Raw genomic sequence first — 27,588 nt, 5'->3', positions numbered from 1 at the left:
CTGTCGTATCCGTTTTTCTTCATATTTTTTTGTAACATTGACATTCTAAGTTCGATAGCCAGTTTTATCTTTTAACTTGCTACTAAATAACAGCTATTTAACAATAAAAATCCTAGTTCAGTTGTAAATAAAATAAAATTAATATGTTAAAATGTTTTAAAAATATTTATAAATATAATAAAATATATTATTTTACATACAAAAACCTATTTAATTCTCGCGGTCATGCCCTTAAGATTTTTATATTTAAATTATTTTATATGTGATTGTATTTTATATATTTATAATGCTTAATTTTAAATTTTATTATGAATTAATTATATTTTATATAAGTTATTTTATATGTTATTTATACTTATTTTAAGTTCTCTTCATTGATTTTTTAATGCGTATGTTTATAATTGCCAATATAGATATCATATGAACCTTAATATTTCATAAATAATATTAATATACTATTAAATGAGCAACTATTTTTTTATTGCCGAAAGCGTCCGTTGCGAAACGCACGCGTTTAATTCCCATTTTTTTTGGGCTTACGTCTCAAATTTTCACATGGTTGCGGAACGCGAAAAAGCAGCGAAGATACTTACGAGTATACTCGAATAATATTTTTAGTATTTTAATTGAAAAACGCTGTGAGAAAAAAATAGCCCAAAGTAGGTTTATAACACAAGTGTTGTGCCCGTGGCGCCGGCCTGTCAGTGCCGAACCGATAGCCGAACGGTGCGGACAGGTGCCGAAACACACCTGTAAAAGTGATAACATAAGTGACTACTACAGTAACTACTACTGTTTTCGACACTCGAATATTATAATTATTACGACAGAAGTAAAGTTCACATTTTGAGCAATTAGCGCCGGGCGTGTGTGACGTTATAAAAATAAATAGTGATTTTAACTTAATAAAATAATTATGGCTTAATAGTTTTGTGCATAGTTAATATAATTTTTTTAATAGAAATTAAACATTTTTAAACTTATAGATAGAGACAGTAAACATGATCCTAAAACACGATGGCTAACATTTAACATTTCTATTAATTCACTTTAAATACCATATTAAGCCATCTGATATAATTCTCAATTAAACAAATATTTTGGTAACAATTCTTGTAATCATTACTATGTAAAATTATTAAGCTATCTAATCATATTCAAACTAACATGTTTCACTAAATGGTTTTCAATATAGTAAATCACAATCTAAGCTCATGATTTGAAGACTTTTATATCAAAATAAATATTAATATTGCTTATTAAAAAGTCATATTTACATTTTGGCAACAATACTAATGTTAGATTATGCAAATGTGTGTTTATCTTATATTAACAAAATGAGAATCTGTTTACAACAATAGAGATTATTTTTTAATATGAAATATTGATCTTTAACTTTTAGCTATTAACAGACAATCATTTTATTATTATTATCATACTAGTACATATTATTTTATTACTAATTCTGATTTATTTTACATCGAGTAGTCTTACATTTACATTTTCACAACAAACCCACTGATATATTAAAATTATATGAAAAAAATTTACAGATCTAGCTTCGGTTCAAATATTTTTTTTAATTAACGACTAATAATTATATATATTTTCGCAAATTATTCATTAACTTTGAATAAAAATTGATTAGAAATATAAAATATTATTTAATTAAATTTGATATATTTTATCACATAGCCAATATATAATACAAAATCATTGCATAAGATAAAATAGTTCGATTTATATGTAAAATTACACGCAATTTTTTTTAGATGTAGATGATTTTATTTTCTTAATTTTTAGCTATAATAAAACAATATGATACATTTTCTAATAGATTATATACTTTAATATAATTCGTAATATATTTAAAGCATAGTGCTTAAACCATGTTTTGCAATTAAATAAAATAATAATAAAATAAACAACATATTTTGATACTACAAAGGAAGTTAAAGACATTATCTTTTTACATTTTAAGCAAAAAATCTAACTATCAAAATTACAAAATAACCTCGATAATAAGTAGAAATTTTATTAAAATCACTACTAAAAAAGCGTTTCAAATTTTTATTTTTGTATTGAAATATATTTTTAGTGTAATTACTTATGATTTTAGTTTTTTTTAGATATCGGCAAAAATTGTTGTTTTTTACCATATTTACTTGAATAAATATTTTTTTAATTTGATTTATTCAGTTAAATAATGTGCATTTTTTATTGTAAGCAGTGTCTTAAGTTTTGCATCGTAATTAAAATTATTACCCTAAAATAAAATTCTATGCTGAAAAAATTATGTCATACTTAAAAACATAAAAAGAATTAAATATGCTTTAAATAAATTACCAAAAATCATTACAATAAAAAAAAATTATTTAAATACTACAATATTTATTATTATTGTAGTGATTTATTTAATTTTAAATTATTTTCAGATAACATTGCTTTATTTATTTTGAGCATATCTAATTTTTTGTGATAGTTTTTTTATCATTTTGTATTAAGTGTGACTATGTATTATCATACTTTAATACCTATACAATCATTAGTTTTTTTTCTTGTTAAGAAGCTATACAGATTTTAATTTACCGTATAATTTAACATAAAAATTAGATAATTTGAAGTAATGCATATAAAATTGACGGTAGCATAAAAATATCAAGAGCATTATTTTATTACATAACTTTGATAGAAAAAATACTGTGCATTTTTAAAACCAAATTTTCTTATTTCTAATGTGAACATTAAGATTTGATTGAGATAAAAAATAAATTTAATGTTTAATAGTTGATCTTATTTAAATAAATCTAAGATATCTAAGAAAGACGAAAATCATCGCGTAATTCCACACATAAATAATTTTATATTAAATGTTAGCGATAGAATAAAAGTCTTTACAATAAAGGAAAGTTATTAAACTTTTTAGTTTTGATTTTAATTTTAAAAATCGGCACGTTTCTGTTTTAGGAACATTTTTTTAATATTCACTTAGATTTAGGTTGATTAGCTTAATTTTTCTAAAAAAAAAATTAAAATTAGTAACTTCAGCGTCGTACTTAAAAAGAATTTTTACGTACGACGCTGAAGTTAAAAAATATAAAACTAAACAAGAAAATATAATAAAAAATTACCTTAAAGATTAGAAAAACAGCATTATTTTTTATTTTAATATACAGCTCAAGAAAATATCAATTACGAACAATAGTATATTTTAATCTAATCTATTTGGCTATAGATAAAATTTTTGATGTGTTTTAAAAAAAAAAATAATAAAAATAATTTGAAATATTTCATAAAAGCAGAAGTTAAGCTAAAAAACTCAAATTTAAAATCGAAAAATAAGTAGTATTGTTGTTCTTATAACATATTATATTTTTTGTGGTCAACATTGTTTTCAGAAAATTGCTTTAAACCAAGTTTATTTTTATCAGCTTAAGCAAAGTAATAATATATAATTCATAGTCGATTTTCTTATTTAATTTATAGTTTAAATTTAAAGTCGACTTCTTTAGTTAGTTTTTGTTAGCTTGTGCCATTTTTTGTGATTCTAATTTTTTTCACTTCTATGGCTGATTATGAGACGTCATTATAATGATTCAAATAAGTAATTTAAATTATTAGTTTTATTATATCATTTATAGTATTTTACTTACAAAAAACAACATCCATTAAATATTAAATAATATAATTAAGTTAAAAAATTAATTATATATATAAAATCTATTACACGACAGCAATATATTATACAAATAACTACGACATAAAAAGTATTATTTGGAAGAAAACCCTGTGGATTATTAATAACAATTTAATTTACAATTTTAATTTTTTTATATAAAAATGCAAAATAATTATGTAGAATCCAACATTAAGGTTTTAGCGAATTATTTTACCAAAACTGCTAGAAAATATTATTAACGAATATTTAAAAATAATATATTTACATTTTATTTTGTTTCGAAGGGAATTTACTTTTTTCAAATATATATATTTTCATTTGATTAATCAGAACAATAGAATATATTTTATTATTACATAGTAACAATAAAATAGTTAGCTTCATACATAAATTATTTAAGTAGTCTAATAAAAATAAGCATTATCGTCATTTTACGATCTAACAGCGCTTATTCTCATATAAACTGTCGCTTAACGATCACGGATGCGTGGGCTAGTGAAAATATGCCTTTACGATTCATTAACGAAGGTTTTAATTATGAAAAACTCAATGCTGTCACAATTGTTATTTTTAATGACAATACGTATAAAACACGTCATCCAATTTTTAATGTAGACGTGAGAACGAAAGTCCTGTACCGAGTGAAAATCTAATCTGTGCGTTTTCCACACCATACAGAAGAAGTGTTTAAAAGCTCGCCGGCGACCCAACAATAAGAACAATGCTTCAGTTATGCTAATAAAATAATTGATCTATTAAACGCACATTTGCATTATAAACTGAAGAAAAAAGTGCAACTCTTACGAGAGACAGTTCCATTCGACGCCGGTTCGTGAGAAGAACTTGACCAAGATATCACGATGGCAATGGCAAATAAAAAGCGCATTATATATTTACTGGTGAGTTATATTTACAATGTGAATTTTTATAAAAAATGTTTATTATTATATTGTGAATATGTATTTTTTTAATTGTGTATAATGAACAATTAATTTTTTGCTAAAAAATGTTAGCGTAGGCGATTTAGAAATTAATAATTTATTACATATCTGAAATCGGATTTGAATCGTTAAATTATACAAATCGTTTTATGCATTTAACACTTCCTTAGTAACAATAAAGTTAATTAATAGTTAATAGTAAAAACTATTTAAAATTACATCTGATAATTTTGATTATTTAGAATCCTTTCCAAAAGTTTTATATGTGTAATATATTGTGGGAATTTCTAATTTTATTTATAAATTCTAAACTCTCATATGCAATTTTTATATATTGCTTATGTATTATTTATATTTATAAAGCATTAATCACCTGCTTGACTTTTGTTTTTTTATATTTTAAATACGAATATATAGATTTTAACAATTAATAGTATATTAAGATTTTATTGTTATCAATTATTTAAAAATATAATATTTAGGAATAGCTATTTTATATCTTACAATAATAATTTATTTTAATTTAAGATTAAGATTTAAGTTAAAAAATTTAGTAAATTTATTAATAAATATTTATATAATTTATTCTTTTACTTAAGATAGATTATTAATATTATTTTTGATTATAAAATCATTAATTATTATATTTCATTTCAATTTTGGACTTATTTGATGTTAAATAATTTATATGTTTGAGAACTTTATAAGTTAATTAACGAATTTCATTACGGGATTACCTAACATATATTGTTTTAAATAAAAAAGTACATTTCTAGTATTAATTTTAATATTTAATAGCATAATTCATTATAAATTTAATGTTTTGTAATTAAATATATCAGTTACGAATTATAGAGAATATAACGACAATTTCTAAATTGCAATATATTAAAATTAGTCAAATTACAGTTAACAATATAAAAAATTGTTATTGCGATTTCTATGAAAATATGTATAAACAAAATGTAATTATTTGATTGCTATAAAAAAAATGACTAATCTTCAAAAAACCCAATAAATTATTATATTTTTTTAGCACCTAATATGAGTAATGCACTTTTATTATTAGGATAGCAAAAATAGAGAATGAAAGTTTTAGTATTTTTTCAGTAGATTTTTATAACAATTGATGATAATATTATTTGTTTTTGTAGTGTCTCTTCAGTGACAATGAATTGATGCTTTTTAAGATTACTTATGCATCTTAATAGTGGGAAATAAATGACATTGCTAACTTAATTTTAATCATATATAATATCAGTATTTTCTTGTATGTGCTATATAGGTGATATCAACGCGCGTACTATCGCAACTTTTAAACGCTTCCTACAAATAATGAATTGTGTAACTTTTTCATTTGCAACATATTCCCATAATTATCAGTAAAACTGTCATTTTTCTCTTTGACGAGTATTTGTTCTCGTAAGAAACATCCTTTTCATTCTCGCAACCATGAGAAATTGCGACCTTGTTTGCGTTTGAGTAATCGAATTGAACCATGAACGAATTGTTTCGAACACCACCGGATACACGGTTTCCATCTCGAAGATATTAAATGAAAAAAATATTTACATGTCATTGAGAAAGAGTGACAAGGCGATTCGGAACAATTGTAGAACTGTCAATGGAAATAATGACAAGGCATTATTTATAACAGTAATTGAGTTATCGATTCGGCGTATCAAGGTAAATTATTTTATACGATCAAACATAGCTCCATGACTAATATATAAACAATATAATAGGAAATCCTTTTTTTTCAATATGACATTTCGTAATTGCAGAGCAATGTCATACCTACAATTCCTAGACTATGACCTTAAAGCCTACACTGAGTATTTGGGTCAATCCTTTCTCGTTACAGGATATGCAAATTTGTCAGACAGAGAATCACAATGAAAATATGTATTTTTCGACTACATGAATGAATTGTGTTTCTTAAATTCATGAATGAGTTTAATAGTAAATAATATTTTTTGGTAAAAATATACTCGCTGGCCTTGTAAAAATCGATAGGTAAATATTCATTTATGTATTTATGAATGAGACGCTCGTTAGAGTTCAAGTTTAACTAATGTTAATTGATATTAGATATCAACTTGATATTTTTATGATCTTGATTAAGATTAAATTCGGGAAAAACCGACGAGCTGCTAAATTGTCGTTTAATTAGTTACTTCATGATTTATAAATCGATTATTAATGCATTATAAAAACGCAATAAGAAAATATAAAGTTTTTCAATTGCAAATTCTTAAGACTAGTAAAGAACGCCTACTTTTATGTTAAATTTATATTTTAAATGCAATTAACTAAATGGAAAGTTTAGTTTACAACACTTTACTTAAATTTTATATCAATGATTTTATTTCATGTGTTTTAATCTACATAGTTAAAATCGGGAGCTACTTAATATCTGGTTGTCTGGTATGACAAAAAATATATGCGCTAATTAAAAGATTGATCCTATAAATTCTTAGATCTTTTAATAAAATGTTCACACTACATATATTTTTTATATATATTTATTTACTTAATAAAAAATTGTTTTAACTTAAACTATTTTAAACAACAGATTTCTTTTTTTTATTAAGGTTTAATCGTTATTTTTAATTTGTTTTGTAGTTAATTAAAGTTTGAGTTATGAATTAGTACTAGTACTATAAAAGTACGGCAATAAATATTGCATGGAACTATAAAAAACCCTATATTATTTTTTTGGTTGCATTGTATTTGTTTATTGTACAAAATGCATAATTTATTTTAATGTGTAAATAAAAATGTTGTATTTAGATTCTAAATGGATAGACAATTGGTTAGAGTTCGGTCATGCTCAGTTGGTGATGAAAGTGATTAGTGATGTGGCATAGTGTATTTTATGTTCTTTGGGGTAAGCTTTGACGAATAATCGCATTAGGGTCTAACTCCACCTCCAAATCCACCTTATGCGACCGTCCAATAATTACAAAGGATAGTTCAAACTATAATTACTATGTGTGACTTTCTAATCTTATGAAAATAATTATATATATTATTTATTAATAAGGTAATTTCTGGGTATTCGTGGTAATTGATGGTTTTCAAAAGTCTGCGAGGCAATTTTGCAATACTGATTGTTCTGCCAATTTTTAATGTTATGTTAAATCAAACTATTGTCGCTTAAAAATGGCAAATGATTATGGTTTAAAATCTCACAATTTATTTTATATTATTTGGTGTACTTATTTATTATTTTTATTTAAAAAAATCATTTATTTATATAATAATTATTTTATTTAATTTATTTAATTACCAAATTCTTTAAAAGTCAGATCCCTACATCTCATTGTGCAGAATTTATTCGGTCCTTAAGCAAAATATCATGATATCTAATTAGTCGGTTCCAACAAGTTACTAATATATGTAGCATTTAAAGTTTAATTATAACAATTACGATTGCTTCATCAAAACATATAAAAGCTTACTGTTTTTATTTTGGTTAGAAAAATTGATAGTAAAAATCAAAAGACTTAATTACATTTTCGCGAAACAATCAAATAAGTTTCTGACCATCATGAAAGAATAAATAAACAGTTTTAATTAAATTGCGCTTCACAGCCTCATTTTTGTAACCTTATCTATACTTAAGTAAAAATATTAGGTTAATGACATATTAAATATGATATTAAGGACTACTTAGACATATTATTGTAATACAAAAGATACACTTCAATATTAATGGCTTATTGTCATATCATAATGGATTTATAACATACCTTCATAATGGCCTTTGACATATAATGACATTTGTTCAGTGAAAATGCATAAAATATATTAAAATTTACGATGACCGACATGGCTTCTTATTTATTTTTAATATATTTCTTATCTTAACATGATTGCGTTATCATCTTATGCTTATTAAAACCTAATAATCGCAAGACTTTTTTGGTACAAAAGCCAATATAAAATCTGAATCAATAATTGAACTATCGGTATTCGCAAAATAGCTTTTTATATTTTTTAAATAATATTAAAGTTATACGATACAAATCTTGACAACAGTATCTTAAGAACAACTAAATAATACTGCTCTCTGCTCTTACATGTACCGGTATATCTCTTCCGGTGAACATCCAATCATAGGGCAAAAATAATAATAATCACAGGGGATTGAACTGTGATTTTGTCCACTGACATTTAAAAATAAACAGACTAAAAGCAATATTTTGTTTTAAATTAATCACTGGAAAATTAAATATAGATACTACGTAGACAAATGTGTTATTTACTTCACTTTTGTAGCTAATTAAGCTGTATGAGCTTGTGTATAAGTATCAACTTATATTTTCCTAATTAGTTTGAACTGCAGGGTTGTTTTTTTATCTGTATTTGCCCAATTATTATAATGCATAAATAAAAAAAGATAATTCACTTTGTATTTCATTATACAATATGAAAATATTTTTTTGCTTTCGCCGAATACCGTTTTTGCTTTCATCGAACGTTAGACACAAGCATAAATTAGCACCGTGCAATCTTCGCGTTCGATTGCGACACGTTTTTTTGGCATCAGAACACAAACGCAGAATATTTTCAAAGAGGAAACCAAAACCACATATTAGTATAACTATAAAATGACACTTTTAACCGCAGATTACCGATAAAGAATTCAACGCGCGGTTTGATCGCAACCCGACTCGCACGTGCCGATTAATAACCGACCAATGTTTTTTTTTATTCTATCGTTCAAAACCTAATAGTGTTTTATTGTACCGCCGGTGTGTATGTATTGAAATTTCTCTTCTTTTTGCCACAATAAAAGTGACGCAGTGTGTCCCCGATATTTTGAATGGATGTGAAAAATCGAAACATCTTCGTCTTCATACATAATATAGTCGCTCATACATAAATCATAAAGGTCGGTCGAAATGTACATATGTACAAACATTTTTTTTGTCTTTGATGAATAAAACTTTCAAAAAGTGTATTTTTTACGTAGGCGAAACTTATAGTTGATCGCGATAATTGATTATGCGAATTTTGTAACAGACGTAATTGGTTTAGGATGGAGGGTGCGTTGTGCACGCGATTTGTTATCGTTGGTTTGGAAAGATAATCGAGTATGCATTGCAAGGTGTAATTACATAACTAATTGTGTGCTTGTGACATTTTCTCTAAAGGTGTGAAACATTCTAATGTTAAAACTAGTTCGCAAAACATTTTTTTTCCTAATAATCGGATGCAAAGTATAGAAAATATTTCTGATGCATTTTATTAAAAAATAATTTTAAATTAGAACTGTTTTAAACCTATTCGATATTGTTCATAAAGCTTATTATTTTAATATTGCTATTAATTTATGATAGCGCAATTGTGATAAGCAGAAATAACTTTAGCAAAAGTTTATTTTTTAATTAACAAATCATTGAATGAACCTTTAACTTACATGAATTTTAAACATATAATGTAAGATCAACATAAAGGCAGTGTTATCAAACGGTTACAAAAACTTTTTTCTTTACTTTCCAAAATATATTGTGAAATAGCTTGCCATAGGATTGTTAAATGTATATACATATGTGCTATAGAAAATCAGTAAAAATAAAAAATATATTTTTTTTATATATATTGGAAGCCATGTTCTAAAAACAGCAGCTTTTTAAAATATATCACTTAAATTATGAAGTATAATATCTAAAAATAAGTTTCAACAAAAATTGGATTTTTGCTCTTTGGCTATAATTTTACCATATTTTTATTAGCAGTAATGATTTATTGGACAATCAAAAATAGTAATCTTTAATAAATAAAAACATAATGGTAGAGTGAGTATTTACTGTTAATAGATTTAATTTGTTTGACTTGAAGTATCTTATTTTAAGAGAATGTACAGATAAATACATATTGATATATACAAAGACATGGCCATAATAATGGGGCACCTCAATAAAATCGTAAAAATATAAATAAAAAACAACTAAGGTTGTTTAATATGTTTATTTTAAACTTATTTTTAATATATACAATAGTAAGTCCACCCTTAGCTATAATTACAGCTGCAACCCTATTTGGCATACTGTCAACTAATGACTTGCGGGTAGACGGAAACAATTTTCTCCATTCCATCTGCAATTTTTCTCGCAGCTTAATTTTGGGTTTGAAATTGTACTGGGCAATCTTTGCAACCAAATTTTGGTTATAAATGCTCTATAATATTTAGGTCTAGTGACTGTGTAGGCTATCATAAAAACGTCAAGCCTTTTGACGAATTTTTGAAGCCTTTTCTTGCTGGAATGGTAGCATGGTCTATGCTTGGAAATATTTTCCAGTAGGAATCTATTAAAGTGGATTCTAACATTGAAATATTCACTATTCATACTAGAGTACGCTCGGGATAATGATTCCGGTTTGTTATTGTGTGCGTGTACATGTATATGAGAGGGAGAAGCGATGTAGCGTGTACTTCGTTGTCTCGCTTTCTCTTTTAAGGACAGTCGCTGATTCGTCAACGCTGGTATTCGTCATTAAAATGCAGTGTGGCACAGAAGTTCGATCTTCTCTAGTAATTTATTTTAAATAATTTTGTGTTGATATTGGTTTAAAACCCAGATATGCCCACTGTCCCATGGGTAGGTCACTAAACTCGTGCCACTCTTTTTTTATTTATAAAATAAATTTTAAGAGAACAAAATTTCTTGGGCGTATCTGGGTTAATTGGTATCAAGTAAGTTATTTGTTCTCTTACCCGTGAATTAAAATATTTAAATTATTTTTCCATTAATCCGTTCGTTGTTGGTTTTTTTACACTATTCTCTGTAAGGGTTAAAAAAGTTATTATTCTTATCGTTGCGCCAATGATAATTTTTTAATTTATTCAATGGATTCTCTGCGAATAATTTCTTTCCTCATTTTATATCTTTTTGCTTTTGAAGAATAGCTAAAGACTTCATTATTTTTTTGACTAGTGAAAGATTTTGAATTTTGCAAATATTTAATTAATGACATCAATGTCTGGTTTCTTCGATTATATATTATATTTTTAATTATCCGTTGAAATTTCCAACTTAGCTCAGATGTATATATGTTAAATAAACATAAATTTTCTTTTAAAATAAAAAAATTAAATATTCTTTTGAGCCACACAGTTCACGCACACAATAACAAACCGGAATCCTTATACCGAGCGTACTCTACAGTGTACAGGTTTCATACCCCTGCTGTTGCCATGAAACCCAAGCCCATTTGACTTTTGGTACTACGCAATCAATAAGATATTTTTCTCCAACTTTTCGAGGCAGGGGTTCCAAAATCTTAAAAAAAATATTGCTCAAAAAATTTAGTTTAGCTCAAGTTTTTAATATTTTTTTATATTAAAAATGTTTAGTTTAAAATTATCTCAAAGTTGTATTCATCAGACCAAATGAAATAAAAAGGTCCAATCTCGGTGTTTTCGGGCCACTCTAACCTTCGAGTTTTATTTATTTCTGAAAGCCACACATTGTTGAGCTTTCTTGTCACTGTCCGCGAAAAAATGGATGGCCCTTCAACAGCCAGCTTTGATAACATTTTTCGACGATTTTTAAGGGACTCACGAACCAACATTCGATTTTCCTAGACAGTTGTCTTTTATTTTTTTTCCAGTTATTAATTTTCATTTGTAAGAACCGTTTTGAAGCATTTTGGACACCTTGTCATGAACTAATGTGAACTAATGTGTTAAAATTGTAGCGACAAATAAATGCCGAAATCACGCAACTGAACATAAAGGTCACTTAATTTAACCTACAATATTTTTCAAGACTCAGTGAGCAATTATAGCCGACAAATTTCTTTGTATAGTTCTCAGAACTACTGTTAAAACAACCTGCTAAAATATTTCGTTCAGACTATGCACTTGTAAAGAGTAACACGCCATTTTAAGAGGTGCCCCATTATTATGGCCAAGGCTGTATATGAACTATGTTTTATGACTATAGAAATTCAATAATTTAGAAAACTTTTTGCTTCAGAATATAACTCATTTATTTTTTATTGCTGTGTCAAAAAAAAATAAAACAAATCTCATACCATAACAAATTATTATAAGTCACAAAATTAAAATAAAAAACAATTTTTAGAAGGTTGTTAAATTGGCCCATTTTTATTGTTTGCGATACATCTTTAAATTTTTTTAAGTTTACCTTGTAATCGTTTATCTCTATATAAATGGTTTGAATTAAACTATTTTCTATGGCATGAGATATGCACATAAACTTTTTAATGTTATTACACAATTAAAAAATATATTCTACCATTTACATTATTTTAAAATTAAAAATAAATTATGAATCTCCTTAATTTTATATAAATATTAATTTTAATTGCGTTTCCTTGCTGAATATTTTTCCGTGTCTTTTCATACATTCTAATTAAATCTTGACCTTACATTCAAAACAATCAAACATTACATACACTCTACAATTAACATTTTTTTAAACATACACATGCGTATTTTTTTCATAAGCAAGTCGAACGATCCCGGATTCGCGTTTGTCTATTCGCAGCGAATGCGAATTTTTATTACTTAGCCAACCAAAAAATTTGCGCCCATCGCATAACAATGAACTTGTGCAACAGTGACGCAACAACCGCACTGATCCACAAGAACTAGATCCGTCTCTCTGTGTGTCTGGTGTTCATCTCTGACCTCAAGAAGACGCACGCCGTTCCACATACCGAATGCGAAACCGAAAGTCAACACTCGACGCTCGAAGTCCATAAACGATTCTATTATATATTATTACTTTCAACCGTGTAATTGTGAATCGTTACCTCATCGTTAAATGAAATTTGACTTTCGTTCTGATGATTATATTTAGTGATGCGTTTTTCCTGAGGAAATCAGATTGTTTAATCTTCAACCACTAGATTACATTTTTTTAAGCGTCAATTTAGTCCACAAAAAGCGTTGAGAATTGAATGTTTTATGCAAGTCACTGACAGTCTTTGACACCTGCTAAATTGTTTAATATAATTTTACACAATATATTCATAATCAATGTCGGTAGGCTTTAGTGAACCAGCGCTAGAATAGGGAGCACTAAACACTGAAATCCAGGTAAACGTAGTCTACCGAAAGTTTGTAATGAACTCTGACGTGTGTTTTGCTCGTAATAGAGTACTGCAGGGATCTAATTTAAATAATCTGATTTACCCTCTCATCCAAGTTTTTATGATGCATATAATTGGCAGTGCAGCGAAATATATATTACTTTTAGATTTATTAATTATTCATGAATAATTCATAATAATATTTTTTCACACAACACCTTCTTAATAAATAATTAAAATAATTATAAACCTTTAATTATATGTAATATTTAATTCTAGCATATTGATATCGGTATATATTGTGGTATCATTTTTTTTTTATTAATATTTCTGTACATTTATTTATTTTACCTTACCAAGGAAAAGTAGAAATTATTGCTACAATTTGTTCTAGCCAAATTACTCTTTTTTACTGAATATGTTTCTACTTTACGCCTGTAGTTTTGCAGAGACGTCATTTAATATTTTTTTAGTGGGGGGCAAAAGTTGGCCAGTCAGTTGTTTTCGTTCCATTAAAATTCATAGTATTTCATTAAATGACATGCATTTTTCTGATCAAATTAAAAGTTTAGAATCCTTGTTTATAATTCACGTCAAATGCTCAGTTATTTTTAATTAATATTAAGTCTATTTTAAATAATATTATGGCTTAGGATAAGTGATCACAAAAAAAGAGGAGCACAAAATATAATATTATCTTCTCAGAAGTTAAAAATTCACGTCAAAAGCAATGAAATTATGTTGGCGCTGTCGCAGTGTAATTTACCATTCATAATACGAATTTTATAATAATATTACAAATTAAATGAAAAACATAAAAACCGAATTTTGACCAATAGAAGGGCACAAAAAACAATTATCCCTTCTCAGAAGCCAAAAATCCACGTCAAAAGCAATAAAATCGTGCCGTCGCCGTCACAGTGGGAACGCTCGTTACCGAGCGTTCCCACTGCGCCGGCGCCGACACGATTTTATTGCTTTTGACGTGAATTTTTGACTTCTGAGAAGTGATAATTGTTTTTGCACCCTCCTATTGACCAAAATTCGGTTTATATATACTTTGACCAACTCTTTTATATCAGAAGTGGTTTGAATATACCTTCATAGACTAATATATATGATGAAATATGAAAGATGTGTCATCTGTTTGTACTTCTTTATCCGCTTATTTTTTCCCAAACATGATTTAGCTTAATTTTGGACTTGACTATATTATAATTAGTTTTAGAACTTTCATTGGGTTAGGTTTGGGTTTAAACAGCAAATGGACGTTTCGCAACTGTCAAATTGAATTTCATAGACATTTTAGAGCAACATATAATTTCACTAGCGCCAATCAGTTAATTTATATTTTCGCTAATAGAAATATGTTTTTACTCAATAAAAAGATGATTAGACTTTTCACTGAAAAATACACATTTACTGTATGTAACATTTACACATCGTATGTAAATGTATATATTACTACATATGTAAAATTTAAATCATATAATTTTACTAGCATCTGTCAGATAAATTATATTTTCACTGGTAAAAATATATTTCTATTAGAGAAAATGTATTTCGATATGATTTCACTGAAATGACATATTTTGACAAATATGTTTTTTTATGGATTTATTAATTATTAATTAATTTAAATTTAATTATTTTTAATAGTATTTTTTCTAATAATATTAAGGCAATATTATCTGGTTATTTTCCTTCTTTTAGTAAAATTAAAATTTGAGCTACATTCTATTGGGTTGGAAAGTAGTTTAATCTTATTACTTAGTTGAATATCATAAAAATGATGGCGGAATAGCGAAAATTATAATATAAATAATATATATTTGTATTATTAATAGTTATTATGCCTATACAAATAAATTAATGCTATTGATTACCTTTTCAAAGCGGAATTTCAAAGATCAAATTTTTGCCCTAGCCTAAATAAAAACCGCATTTGAAGTGACAACTGTCCATTAACAAAAAAATGATTGATTGATGATCTTTGGTTATAAGTCACTTGTTTTTTAAACCTAAACTTTCAAGGTAGCGAAAGCTCACTAATTTAGATAATAAAAATACGCAATGATAGTCATAAAATATAAAATTTAAATGATAAAAATTAATTATACTTACAAAAAATATGTCTTTACGATTTTTTAGATGCATATATTCTTTGTAACAATAGAATTATACTTGTGCTCGACATGATTTATTGCTGAATATAATTTGCCACTTAAAATATAATTTGTATTAATTTAAGGACACAATTTATTTTTATTTACAATAAATAAATAAACTCACTTACTTAACAATTTTTGTAAGTAAACGTTAAATAAATGTTTACCTACAGTTGGCTTCAAGCGAATCGTGTCAATGATTGAACTCTTCTTGATTTGACATGTGAACTTTGCACAGAAATTGTAGAAATAAGTGTTCGTGAAGCTGCCGGCGAAATCTTATTTTTTTACCAGTGAAAGGTACGTATAAAAAGTAGCGAAAGTAGCATTAAATCTTTTAGATGAACCGAGGTCACAAACTAATCCATAAAACGATATGTTTCTCGATCAAGGTTGACCTTTTAAATAGACATTTTCATTTCGTGATCATATTAATTTCTTCGTTTAATAGAAAGCTGTTATTATCTAAGTACGTTTATTATTTAGAAAAAATATTATTTCACAACTTTGAATGTCGTTTATATATTTGATTATCTATAAAAAAAAATACTTATATATTTAACCATCGTGTGTTTAGATCTCAGCAAAAATTATGCACATAAATTATGATTAAGTTTACGTTTGTCTTTAAAATTATTATTATTTAACCTTTGAAAACCGTTTTGTGTGCAAAAATGGCAAATATTGTTATTATCGCAACAATGTTGTTATAATCACTGAATATTCATCGATCATACTTGGATGTATTTATATAACTTAGATAAGAATTATGCAATGCTTGCGCAGAGTATGTATTTATGGCAAATTGACTCTTAAAATATATAAACGTTCAGAAAAAGTTAAAATAATATTGCTTTATTTTTGTTTGCTCGATAAATATATACATTTATTAAGCCTTGAAACACAGCATAAAAGGTGAATAATGATTTTTCTACTAATTTTTAAAATAAGTTGATTTTTCAGGCAATCTATTAATTAAAAATATATTAAAATAAATTATGCGAAACCTTAGTTGAACCTTGCTTATCAATAAAGGTACATACAATATTGTATATACAGTATTTTTAAATCACATGAACAGATGTCGTTTCGAATATCAGATTCAACTCAGATGAATAAATTTTATATTTTTACAGAAAGGTAGTAATCTTATCTTTTTGGCAAAAAATCTGAAAAATTATTGAATTGTTATTTAATATTCTAAAATATTTTCTAACCTAAAAGTGTATAAGGTATTATTGTTTTCAAAGGGGTGTAAAAAATAAGTAATAAATTTTGACAAAAAATTGGACTCTTATGTACCAAGAGCTATATATATATATATGTGTTGCTATTTAATTGTAAGCCGATGTATTAATTTTTCTACACTATTGTTATTGTATATATCTACTTTAAAGTTAACATTGTGTGTGTATTTTGCTTTTAACATTCACAAGCACTGTTTAACAAGCGGCTTTACTAAAGATGCCTTAGGGATAGTATACTCTTTTAATTTAATCAACAATGATAATCTTTTATTGAGCTTTTCATAAGTGCAAAGGCTTAAAGTGAATTCATTATTTTACAATTGGATTACTGAACCGTTTTAAATTGGTCTCATCAATCTGGTTACTTAACACTTTTCGTTTTAGGCTTAGAGCGACATTGCGAAACGATTTTGGATGTCGCAAATAAAAAAAAAACAACTTGATCGCACATACCGTTTAAAGTGCGAGATACAATAAAATATTCCGCGAAGTCGCTTTCGCCAGAGACATTGAGTTCGTGAGCAAACTCGAATGTTGCACGTTCGAAACACTACATCCATATTAAACGCTTAAATCAGACTTACCAAGACTTAGAATAAAAATGGTACGAGTCTTACTGCAACATTTTTACATTTGCTTTCAGATAACTCTCCTGGTGTACCTGATCGATCCTTGCAACAGTGGAAGAAAATGTGCACATGGAGAGTATGGAGAAGATTGCGCTTTTGTACCAGCTCCTCCTGGCAGGACTCCAGCCTGTGCCGCTCCTGGTTATACATACTGTGAAAATCTGGATCATTATCCTAAGTAAGCATTCAACTCAACACTGACCTTTCTTACTATTTGATAATCAAAAATCGTACGCCATCTTAATCGATGATATTGCCATGCTTTATGTGGCACAACGCCATGCATGGCAATTGAGCTTCATTGCATAAATATGTCTTAATATCCCTGGAGGACATTGCTGATTTTTAGTTGCGGTCGTTTAAACCGATTAACATTTTTTAGACATATCGTGCATCGACAATCGACTGTTCTCCTTGACAACAAGAGATGAATATCAATGTTTGATCATGGACAACCTCATATGTTTTTCAATGTTTCAGCGATCTCATAAGACTTCTGGTCGACAAGGGCGAGTACGACTTGTCCACATTGCTTAGTGACGAAACCAGGGATGATTTTAGTGCCACTCGTCCATCTCAGGGCCCCTATGCGTATGGACCGCATTCGTTGAGTGGTATTCAAGGTATTAGCCTGGTGACAGAAAAGCCTTCTTACGTGTCAAAGCAACCATTGCTACCGCAGCAACCCATAATCCCATCACAGCCGCAAGGACAGGAGCACCATGGCCAGGAGCAATATCATCCCAATGTACAATATACCGGGAATGGACAGTATCACGGTCAGGGAGGGTATCAAGGTCAACAATTTTTCGTACAGAACAAAGGAAACACACTACCACCGACAAGTGGTATGTTCCACCATTATCGATATGTTCTTTGAGCTATCTTTTTAACACGCTAACTTTTATTTTTCGCAATACCAACGGACCGACGCAAAGTGTTACCGACTAATTAATTAACCATTTGACTCAAAATGATTTTATTTACTCAGTGGCACATAAGAAGCACTTACATATATGTATTTGTGTCGATTTTTTAATATTATTCTTAAACATATTATATATTGAGGTACTGGTTGAAAAATAATAGTATAGAAACTATTGTTCCTACTTTTATTAATATAATTTATAAACTTTTAATTTTAATTGCAAAAAATCACTAAAAGTCTGTCTAACTGAATTGGACATTTCATTAATAGTTTGATTTTTATGATATGTTACATCGATTGCATTGTTTATCGACTTTTCGTTATAGCTTTTTCTTTAAAAACATAATTAAATTTTACACTGAATATAATGTTCAATGATGATTACCTTCACAACAAAAAATATTACTTCAGTAAAAAATTCTGAGCAATTTATAAATAAAACATTTACCTTTTATTAAAAAAATCATATTTATAATATGAAACTTAACTATATATTTATTTTTATAATTAATCACGGTAGAATTAATCCGTAAGATTAGAAAAATTTAGGAAAACCTAATCTGTGATATTGGACCAGAATTATAATTATATACAATAAAAATTAAAATACATAAGGAGTTGCCAACTTACTTGTTGTCTGGATCAAATTCTTAGATAAAAAAAACGAGCTACCTATCAAATTCCCGAAATATTAAGCATATTTAAACCCTCTGGGCTAATCGATAACAAAAAGAGGGCGAAAGGATTATAAATAAATTTATAGTAAAGTAGAAAATACTTATGAATAATCATAAAAAAAAAACACTAAATTGATATTGCCTTTTTTATCTTTTTATCGATTCTGTGTTTGCTTTAATGTGAAATTTGTACTTTCATTTCTTCTACGAAATCAATAAAATCAGATATTTATTCTCAACGGGTAATATTTAGTAAAAAATCTGTGAAAACCATTTTAATAAAAACTAGTTATTAATCAATATCACCGAAATCCAATCGTAACGAAAATAAAAAAATGTTCATATACATTTTTGCTGTTTTTTTCTATGCGTCTTATAACTGTATTTTGAATAGTTTTTGAAGTGATTCCACAAGATTTTCTCAACAATTTTCTTATTGGAAAATGATTAGTATTTTTTTATATATATGATATCTCGCTTGAAAAGAGTGCTCAATTGGCTTTGAAAACATATTGTTGCATAATAATTCTAGATTTTAGTTCTTGCAATTTCTTCTTCCTTATTTCACTATTATTAGAATTATCAAATTAAAGTTTAACGTGTTGAAATGGCATTCCAAATTTCCTTTTTCTGGTAAATGCAATTAAAATACCATATATAAAACACTAATATTTATTTTATACTATGAACAAAAAAACAGATTAACTCTTAATGGAAATGATACATTTTTGTCTTTTTTGTATTACTATTCATGAACATTATATGCACATTATATACATCTAGCAATATAATACGCGGTATATACATTTACCCGGGACAGCATGACACACAGCTACTAGGCCACAGCGGGCAAAGCGAACTGGAAACAGGCTGATTCTCTTCCCACTTTCCACACGAGCCTTTTTTCCCTCTACCTCCCCACCACTAAACTCGCTACTAGCATCGGAAATAAGACCTTAGGTAGATTTTCACTATTAATAACGCTACATATTGTTTTGATAGATATTAAAATCGTTCTTTTGATTGATATTTTAATCACCAAAAACCTCACATATCAAAAAGAAACAATTAAAGCATGACAAAAAATAAAATAAGTTCTTGTCTTTTTTAGATTACTCATAATCTACAATAAATTATTATTAATTAAAAATCCGTTTGAGAAAATACATAACTAGCAATTAAATATTTATATGCAATTATGCAATTCAACTACGATAAAATATCTCTAACAATTTGCTTAGATAATAATTTATATAGATGACAGACACGATTATCAACTGTGAATATTTTGATACGTTGTTTCGTGATCGACTTGAACTTGCCATATAAGATTCGAACCCTAGCCTTTCAGGTATTTGTCACTGACTTATATGAATATGTATATTAATTTACTATCTATTTTAGATTATGTTTTTCTATATCTAAAAATTCGATTTAATAAAAAAAATAGTACAATGAAATTTTACGTGTTATTCGATTTTTCTTACCTTTGTTGCAAAAATAAAATGCAAATTTTTTTTAAAACTATTATTGTACTCTTGTAAATTAGTAATATAATATAATTTTGTTAAATATGCTTAGCAAATTTTATATTAAAAATCACATTTTTATATTTAATAAATCTATATTTTTAATCTAAAGCCTTAAAACTCAGATATATATATATTTTAAATTAAATTTAAATATTATTTTAAAAATATATATAGTTGAGTTGGATTTATTAAATAAAAAAATATGATTTTTTTATATAAAAATTGCTAAGCATTTTTAATAAAATTATATTACATTGATAATATACAAATATGTATATATTAATCTGTAAAATTAAAAAAATAAACGAAAACCTAAATTGTGACGTTCAATCTAAATTAAAATCATATAATATCACTTTCTCTCAAACACAATATAAATTGAAAAACGTTAGGTTTCATATAGGATTCGAACCCAGATCTTTCAGGTATTAGTCATTGCTTTATATGCTTGACTATGTATATTAATTTACCATGTTTTGCTATAACTAAAAAAATCGATTACATCTAAAAGAAAATTTCAAATCTTATTGGAAAAAATTGAGTGCAAAATCTTTGTACAGTGTTGCATCATAATTTATTTCATTTTTATTTATATTAATTTAAAGTTAAATCATAAAAATATATATTAAAATAGTGTAATTTTTATTATATTAATTTATTTTTTCATACTCATGTATATATGAATTACAAATATAATTAATTTTGTTAAAAATACTTTTTTTTTATATCAAATTATTTAATTTTTCGATTTTAATAAATCTAGTTTTATAATTCAGTTATATTTATTTATTTCTGTTTATTCATCAAGATTGTAATACGTAAAATATTAAAAATCTAGGAAAACCGAATTAGGTATATTTGATCGTAATTATAAGAATATAAAAATCCCCATAAAAATATTAGGTTCAAAGTATTTGAACCCAGGCCTTTAAAGTATTAGTTACTAGTTATTTGACAATGAATATAAATATACTCAATATCATAGGTAACTTTTTGCTCTATTTAAAAAAATTGATTTGAAATAAACGTGAAATCTTTGTGGCAAAAATTAAGTGCAAATTTTTGTATAGTAATTTAAAATAAAATGAATACTATAAAAATATAATTTATTAATGAAATGTTCAACTCAGTTAAACAGACTATTTTCGTACTTTTGTATATTATTCATATGATAGGGAGCAACAATATTAATTTAGTGTATTTGATATTACATATATATTTTCTATGACTCGAAGTAGTTCAATTTTAAAGATTTCTTAATATCTTAAATGTGCGACTTGGCATGATTTGTATTATTAATTGCGAGATAAGGCAAATGAAAATCTAATCTGTGATGATCAACCAGAATTAAAATTATATCATAATAACTAATTCGGTACAGATATGAACATTTCAAGTAACAGTCATTCGTTTATCGTGTTGGTTTAGTGTCACATCTATTTCTAAGTGCATCTTTGTACCACAAATAATAATTTTGAGTCTCATGGTAGTTTTCATCTCTCATCTTTTTCCTAATCATAATCATTTTTCATCTTGCTTCTTTACCTATTTATGCTTATTTTTACTCTAATTATAAATATTTATTTCTTCACTTCTTAATAACATTATTAAACTAGATTATATCGATTAGATAGATAAGTATGGTTGAATCACAAAATTGCACAAATCAGCACCTGATGGGGTAATCTTATAAAATATAAATTTAACGCACCTGTATCATAGATATACATATATGAAATAGCATAGGAAGAGATGTATATAAATAGTGTAAATAATCGGTGGCTGGATTCGGTCTAATCCATTGTACAAAATTATATTTAAATGGCTGTCGGAAAATGAGGGTTAGCAGCGTGTGTCCGCAATGTCTTATTTTGGTACTAATGAGTTAAACATCCCATGTAGGTCCCACCGGTTACTACCCACCGAGTCGTCATCAACAGCGACCTCAACCGCAGCCATATTTACCATCACACGATTCCTATTTGCCCCCAAAGGTGTCTAACATTAGCCTGAGCGACAAGGGTGTCGACATTTATCAGGGCACCCTGCGTAGTGGTATTCATTTGGATCAGTACAGTACAGACTTTTGGCGCGGTAACTCATATTTCGAAACGCCGTCGAAGACGACACCTTCATATTCAATCAATCAAAACTTTCATCGTAACACTTTCGGTCCTCATTCGGAGTATTACGATAATAATGGGCCAAGCCCGTATTACAGCGCGCCCCCCAGAGACCCGGCAAGTACGCATTACAAGACCCCAATACCTGGCGGGCATGGGCAGGCTGGCTGGTCTGCAGATTCAGGCAAGCAGCAACAGCAATATACGATCAGCGAATTTGTACCCCCGCCTGTGACGCCGTACGACCCGAACGATTGGTGGAAGCGGTGAGTATCCATTTTATTACTTTAAATTGCTTCCTGGATCATTATGAAATGCTATTATGCTGAAAGGCTCCAAAAATAGTGTAGAATAGATTGAAGCCGAATAAAATGTAGCTTTAAAAATAAATAATAAGTTGCTTAGAAAAGAAAATCTAGTGATGGTAATGATAATGGACAAATAGACATTTCAACAACCTATATATTTTTTTAAATTAAAGTGTCATATTTATTAAAAAGCATCTAAAAATTGTCACTTTAATGAAATACGGGGACCATCCGGTTGAGTAGTCGGCCCTTATTGCATAGATCATGAGAAAAGACTCATCGCATATACGCGTTAAAAGCGCAATAAACAAAAATCCGAGGATTTAGCATCGCCTAATACATAAAAAACGGCCGTCTGGTGCCTTTAAAACACAAAAGAATAATATTGCATTGACAAGGCAGCTGGAAAGTTGCAGTGCTACTAAATCTCAAGCTGTTCAAAACTTGTTGCACGATTATAATAAGTTATAATTAAATAACTATGCATTTGATATAAAAATAAATCGGTGACGTACATAAGTTTGAGATCAATTAAATAGCAAACTTTTTATTAATTAAAATTCAATTTATTTTTACAATTACTAACAATTTTCGCGGTAAAGTATATTACAATACCATTATTTTTTTTTGTTAAAAGAAATGCAAGTTGAGTTAATTAAAATAATTATTTTATATCAAGTATATGAAAAATCTTATATATTTTTTTGTAGAAAAAACTGTTTATAAACAATTGTTACATTGCTTTTTTGAAACTATTATTCACAAAATTATTAACAATCACAAAAAACAAACTCTTCAGAGGGCACTTCAATGGCTAATACGCAACGCAGTACATTAAACTAGATTTATGAAAATATAAATTAAAAATTAATTTTAATAGTTAAAAACTAATATCATATCTGCTGAAAAATTATTTTAAATTATTTGAAACTAGTAAGAATTTCATTTATTTTAAAATATTGCGACAAACTATGATGGGCGAGATAGTTATTCTCCGAGCAGTTGTGGAGAAGCTGACGGAGGGATGATATCCATGGAAGATCCTCAGAGGTCTTGTAGGTGGCAGCGATAGTGTCTGGAGGTCAGTTCCTCTATGCTGCGATTATCATGTTCAGGCCGTATCCTCGCTTCTCTGTCGCAGGAGCGTGTCTGCCAGGCGGAACAAATCTGCAAAGTCTCCATTGGAGACCAGCATTAAGTATTAAGGGTTGCAAAACTCGCTGATGAATCACAACCATGCAGCAATCAACCAGACAATTGTTGCACTCGCTTCTTAGAACAACGAAATATCTACACGCCTTTAGAAAGTGACATTTGCTTGATAGACATCTCCGAGGTCAAATTGTGCAACGGAAATGTTGTGACTTTAGTCTTCCGGTGATATATTTTTATTCGTGACCGTTTCGTAACAAAGAAATATTCATTCAATGCATAGAAGAATTGCGTGTTATTTATGTGAAACCCTTTTTTCTAGTCATAACGATGGCATTTGTGTGGTCCCATCCTTTACACTATTGTCTTGTCTATTGTCTTATTGATGAATGATCATTATTGGTCACAGTCATTAACGCGAGTTTCAAGAATAAGACCCCCACAATTAATTAATTAAATAATTATTATGATATATAATAAAATACAAAATTAATGTTAAAATTCCAATCATTTATAAAGATCGGGTTGAATTCTGGATTTCAGACTTGACATAAAATGGGAAGCAGCTGCTTCGGTTCTCGGCTCTAAATAAAATTAGGCTGTAAATATTGTTGATTATATTGGTAAAACCAGTTATTCGCCTAATGACCATAACTAATTATTCTTAACATACAAGTTAAAGATAGTTGGGTTTTTCAAAATTTCTAATTAAATTAGTATTGATATTGCCTAAGCAATTATATATTCTTAGTGATTATAGAATAGCTATTAATATTTATAATGATACAAGCAATGATTTGTCTATTTTACAGGACAACAGCCCCCGAACACCATTCAAATACACCCAAGACCAAAACGTTTGACAGCAATGAATTAAAAAAACACAATATATCGAAACGGAGCAACATCAGAGTGCCAGACAATAAAAAATACCCATTCTTAGACAGCATAACACTATCAAGCCGAAATAAAAGACAATCATCACCCAATTCTGGTGATCAACTCTGCCCAACTAGATCTCAATACATAACGCCTAGAGCTGCCCTTAACAAACAAGGCAATTGGATGTACGTAGTTAACATGGGGGAAACTATGGATAGTTCGTATTCTCAACTGGTTAAGAGTGAAATATGCGTGTAAGTATTAATTATACTCGATTTAGAAATCACAATCAGTCAATATTCATAAATAATATTTAAATTTATTTCGCAATATATATAGTTGATATGATTATCACTCATTTTTATATTTAAAACAATTCTATTTTACTTTAATGAAATTCTTAGCAATACATATAATATTTTTATTTAATTTTTTTTTAAGCTGGATATAGCAATAAAAATAAATACAGAAACAATACTTTTAACAGTCAAAATAATCGTTATTCTCAAACATACATGTTTTTATAAAAACTACATTGCTTATTCATCGAAAGTGGAACAATGAAATGCATTTGATAAATGCTGCCTACTAACTGTGATTTCTGAAGAGAGTATATTTAGGTTTGATTTAAATATTATTTATTTTAATTTTTGCTTCTTTCAGATCGCAACAATGTGATGGTATATGTTCACTGCCTCTTGGTTACGTATCTCGTTGCGAACAGAGATATGTACAGAAGAGATTAGTGGCACTCGACCAAGGCGGCCAGAGGTTGTATACGGATATCTTTTGGTTCCCCAGTTGTTGTTTATGTACAATATCCAATAACCAAACATAAATCTACACTACACCATTGAATAAAAAACGTTTAAGACTATGATTTTACTTTAAAATAAACCAGCAACTCATAGATGTATTTAATTAAAAATTATATTGGTTACCATTTTTGATGTTGTATATAGTCAACAGTGTATGTTTTTTTTTATAATTTTAAAGTCATCCTTAGGATTAATTTATTATTGACAATATTCATACGTTGTACTTATTGTGTATGTTTTTACAAAATTATACGATTTTATATATTTATGTGTATCAAAAAAATGCTAAATTTTTGGAATGAAAAATATTTTTAAAATATACTATCGATTTAATCGAACGTGAATCCTAATAGATTTTAAGATTTGTTGTAAGGCATATTGTTAAATTATATAAAGCGTGTTAGTATACATATGCACATGTGATTAATATGTGTGTCGATTAGATGTGTTGTTTTGACACCTATTTTGCAACCACAATATAGAAATGTTGATTTATTATTTTTATTTTTATATAATTTCACTGCCATCTATGAACGTAATTCATTATTAATATTTTATTTTTAAAAAGTTACAAAATATGTCACTAGATGTCTTCGTATTATAGAAATATTTTTATTACCCAATTATTGTGTTATTTGTAATAATTATTTTTATTTCATTGCTGTCAATCGATGTGAATTTTTTGTAAATTAATAAAGGAAAACTATTTTATCATTATTTTTTTTAATCAAACAAATGTTTTTTAATTCAATATACTTTGGAGGATATTCATGTAAATAAATTAATAAATAAACAACCACATCTGCTTATAACGATCTAAAGTTAAAATATTTTATTTGTGGTTTCACACTTGGCTTAAAATATTTATTATATGTCTTCGTATATAGTAATTTTAAAAATATCAAATACGGGAAGTGGATTTAAAACACAATCTGTTTTTTATAAAATACAACAATATTCAATTCGTTCATTAATATTGTTTTTTACTGTGTTGTTTTTTTAATGTAATTCTACATAATCGTTAAAATATTGCATCGATGTTTTTCGCGTATCCTTCGTTCAAAAACTGTTAAGATATTCTTTATTATTTATTATAATTACCATTTGTCAATGAATATGTTACGACCAGAATAATAATTGAGGTGTATATTTTGGTTTTTATACTAAGCAATTTTTTTGCATATAGAACGCTCGATTTTAAATTATATTTAATTCTTTAGATTGTTGCAATCGAAACTGTGTTTACATAGTTTTCTATTATTTAAATTTATCATGCGTACAATTCCTTTATAGAATCAACCTTCACCAGTTCACCATAGACTATGTTTTTATCGTTTTATTTTCATATGTCAGCATTTATAAATATTTTAGATACTACACTCGTGACGTTGAATCATAAAATTAATCACGAAAGAAGTATTCATCCCTTAAA

At 27.3% G+C, this 27,588-nt stretch overlaps 1 protein-coding gene across 4 annotated transcripts; it reads left to right on the top strand.

Annotated features, from left to right (window-relative positions):
* Positions 1–674: 674 nt before the first annotated feature.
* On the top strand, positions 675–26,870 carry spz5 (spatzle 5 Toll-1 receptor). Of its 4 annotated transcripts, none has more exons than XM_088200342.1 (7): positions 675–770; positions 4,358–4,578; positions 17,751–17,914; positions 18,217–18,584; positions 22,776–23,262; positions 25,269–25,592; positions 26,002–26,870. In XM_088200342.1, exons 2-7 carry the CDS (start codon positions 4,540–4,542, stop codon positions 26,174–26,176), a joined length of 1,557 nt encoding a protein of 518 aa, XP_088056468.1. In that variant the 5' UTR covers positions 675–770; positions 4,358–4,539; the 3' UTR covers positions 26,177–26,870. The 4 variants fall into 4 exon arrangements, with proteins under 4 accessions (XP_088056468.1, XP_088056467.1, XP_088056466.1 ...); XM_088200341.1 differs by having other exon boundaries at positions 704–752; XM_088200340.1 differs by having other exon boundaries at positions 704–758.
* The last annotated feature ends 718 nt before the right edge of the window (positions 26,871–27,588 follow it).

Source organism: Plectrocnemia conspersa, unplaced genomic scaffold (genome assembly GCF_051122295.1).
Source record: "Plectrocnemia conspersa isolate PC_06_02 unplaced genomic scaffold, ASM5112229v1 ptg000012l, whole genome shotgun sequence".
Lineage (NCBI taxonomy): Eukaryota > Metazoa > Arthropoda > Insecta > Trichoptera > Polycentropodidae > Plectrocnemia > Plectrocnemia conspersa.
The sequence above is the reverse complement of the archived record's forward strand: the minus strand, read 5'-3'. Positions and strand labels throughout refer to the sequence as shown.

Excerpts from the sequence above, each read along its gene's own strand:
- spz5 (XM_088200342.1), top strand. The coding sequence starts at position 4,540 with ATGGCAATGGCAAATAAAAAGCGCATTATATATTTACTG. Across the intron at positions 4,579-17,750 it reads AGCGCATTATATATTTACTG|ATAACTCTCCTGGTGTACCT; the intron begins GTGAGTTATATT and ends ATTTGCTTTCAG. Across the intron at positions 18,585-22,775 it reads CACACTACCACCGACAAGTG|GTCCCACCGGTTACTACCCA; the intron begins GTATGTTCCACC and ends CATCCCATGTAG.